The 2383-nt window shown below is 39.0% G+C and overlaps 1 protein-coding gene across 1 annotated transcript; it reads right to left on the minus strand.

Moving 5' to 3' along the window:
- Positions 1-467: 467 nt before the first annotated feature.
- LOC144516014 (olfactory receptor 11A1-like) lies at positions 468-1394 on the minus strand. Its single transcript, XM_078247269.1, has one exon. The coding sequence runs from the start codon at positions 1392-1394 to the stop codon at positions 468-470; it is 927 nt and encodes a 308-aa protein (XP_078103395.1).
- Between the last annotated feature and the right edge of the window lie 989 nt (positions 1395-2383).

Genomic DNA, 2383 nt, shown 5'->3' on the forward strand with positions numbered 1-2383 from the left:
TGCTTTTATTCCTCCCCACAACCTTTATGACAGTCATATGACTATGCTCTGTAATGCAGCCTTGTATACCATAAACCCTCTGATTCACAGTGAGTGTCTGCTCTAAATGATAACACACACTTTCAACACGGGCCTTCCAGTCAAAGATGTTGTCCATATCAACACCAAGGTGCCTGTAGGAGCATAGCCGATTGATTGGTTCATCATTTATGACCTCTGATACCCTCTGACTCATGTCACGACCAACTCCTCAGTTTGTGAAAAAGATATAAGCACAACAAAGCAAAAATAAAAAAGAAATACATTTGTGCATAACATATTTTAAAGAGCAAAAACAATCTTAACCCGTCTTGTAGAACCACACACACACACACACACACACACACATTATACTAGAGACATTGTTAGTGTTGATACAGTCAGGAGAGGCATTTATTATTGCTGTTTCATGTAAAACTGAACTAATCTTACACTTTACCACACACCAGACGTTTACAGATCATGCGTATTTTAGACATTTTCAGCCCGTACAGCACTGGGGTAAAGAGCGGCTGGCATGTTAGAAAGTATAACGATAATAAAATGCTCAACATGTTGGGTACACTGCTCATGTCAAACCTGCTCTGTATTATTTGGAAACTACCACCAAAAGAAAAGTTAATCAGAGAAGCGAGGTGAGGTGTGCAGGTTCTGACAGCTTTCTGTCTGGTCTGTTTGGAACCAGAAAAACACACTTTAAAGATTTTCATGTAAGTGTAAAGGATTAAAAAAAGAGGAATGATGATGGAGATGACAGTGTAAGTGAGTCCATAAATGTTGTTCACTCTGGTGTCAGCGCAGGCCAGCTTAACAATGGAGTAGTTTCCACAGTAAACTTTGTCAATAATGTTTCCACACAGCTTTAGAGGTGCACTCAAAGATATCAAAACAGCAATTGCAAGAAAAGGGAATAGCCATGTAAGAGCCATAAACATGGTAACCTTGTTATATGTCATACATGTGTGATATTGTAGAGGATAACAGATAGCAAGATATCTGTCATAAGACATGATGGCTAAGTTGCAAAACTCTACACTACCATAAGTATACACACAATAAATCTGCAGGAAACAGAGAGAAGCAGAAACAGTGTGAATGTCAGAGAGGATCTGAACCAGAAGGAATGGAAACAACCCTGTACTACCATACAGTTCATTTACAAACAGGCTGACCAGAAAAAGGTACATAGGTTCATGTAAGCTTCTGTTCTTACAGATAACCACAATCAGCAAAAGATTGGTACAAATTATTACAATATATACTGATATGATAATAATAAAATATAAATATTTGAAAACCCCAGTGTCAAAATAGGCATTTAGTGTGAAAAATGAAACCTGCGTAGCGTTTACCATGATCCTCCTGACTCTGAAAAATAAAAATTATAACATTGTACAAGATAACTTCATCGTGTTAAGGATTTATGAAAGTTTAGTTAAACCTTTAAATCTTTCTTCAGACTGTGTATAGATAAAGCATTGATCACAAACAGTATTCAATCAACAAACAGCAGAGAAATCAATTCCTCATACTTACCACTCCTCAAGTATGAGTTGTAATACTAAAGGTAAGACATTACACAACAGTTTATGAATCCTAACATTCATCTGCTTCTGTCAGACTGTGAGTCCGTCCTAACTGAGCTGAAACTATGCTTCTGCGTCTTTTAACCTTTTCCAGTGAGGAGACGCCCACAGCAGCAGTCTGACCTCATCATCAGAGCACCTGCTCCTTGTGGCAGTAGGTGCTTGTTTCTAAGTGATGCTTGAAAAAAATAACACATTTCTGTTTAGCACTGTGTCTCCACAACCATTGTACCCTGACATAACTTCCAGAAGGCCTTCAAGCACTTAATATGTAACGCAGCAGTATACTACTGACTTTGTATTTCTACTTTAGAAGCAAAAAACATTGTCCTATTACATTTATACCTGACAGAGAAATGTTACTGGTTACATTACAGATTAAGATTTTACTTACAAAATATCACACTTAAAAATAATAAAATAGGTATTCATTTCCAAGGGATTGGTGGTGTCATGCAAATTCTTGCAAACGGAGGGTATACAATAGCCTGGTCCTACCAGACTCTGGTCCACTAGCCTGGTCCTACCAGACTCTGGTCCATTTGCCTGGTCCTACCAGACTCTGGTCCATTAGCCTGGTCCTACCAGACTCTGGTACATTAGCCTGTTCCTACCAGACTCTGGTCCATTAGCCTGTTCCTACCAGACTCTGGTACATTAGCCTGGTCCTAGCAGACTCTGGTACATTAGCCTAGTCCTACCAGACTCTGGTCCATTAGCCTGTTCCTACCAGACTCTGGTACATTAGCCTGGTCCTA

This window comes from Sander vitreus, chromosome 3 (assembly GCF_031162955.1).
Source record: "Sander vitreus isolate 19-12246 chromosome 3, sanVit1, whole genome shotgun sequence".
Lineage (NCBI taxonomy): Eukaryota > Metazoa > Chordata > Actinopteri > Perciformes > Percidae > Sander > Sander vitreus.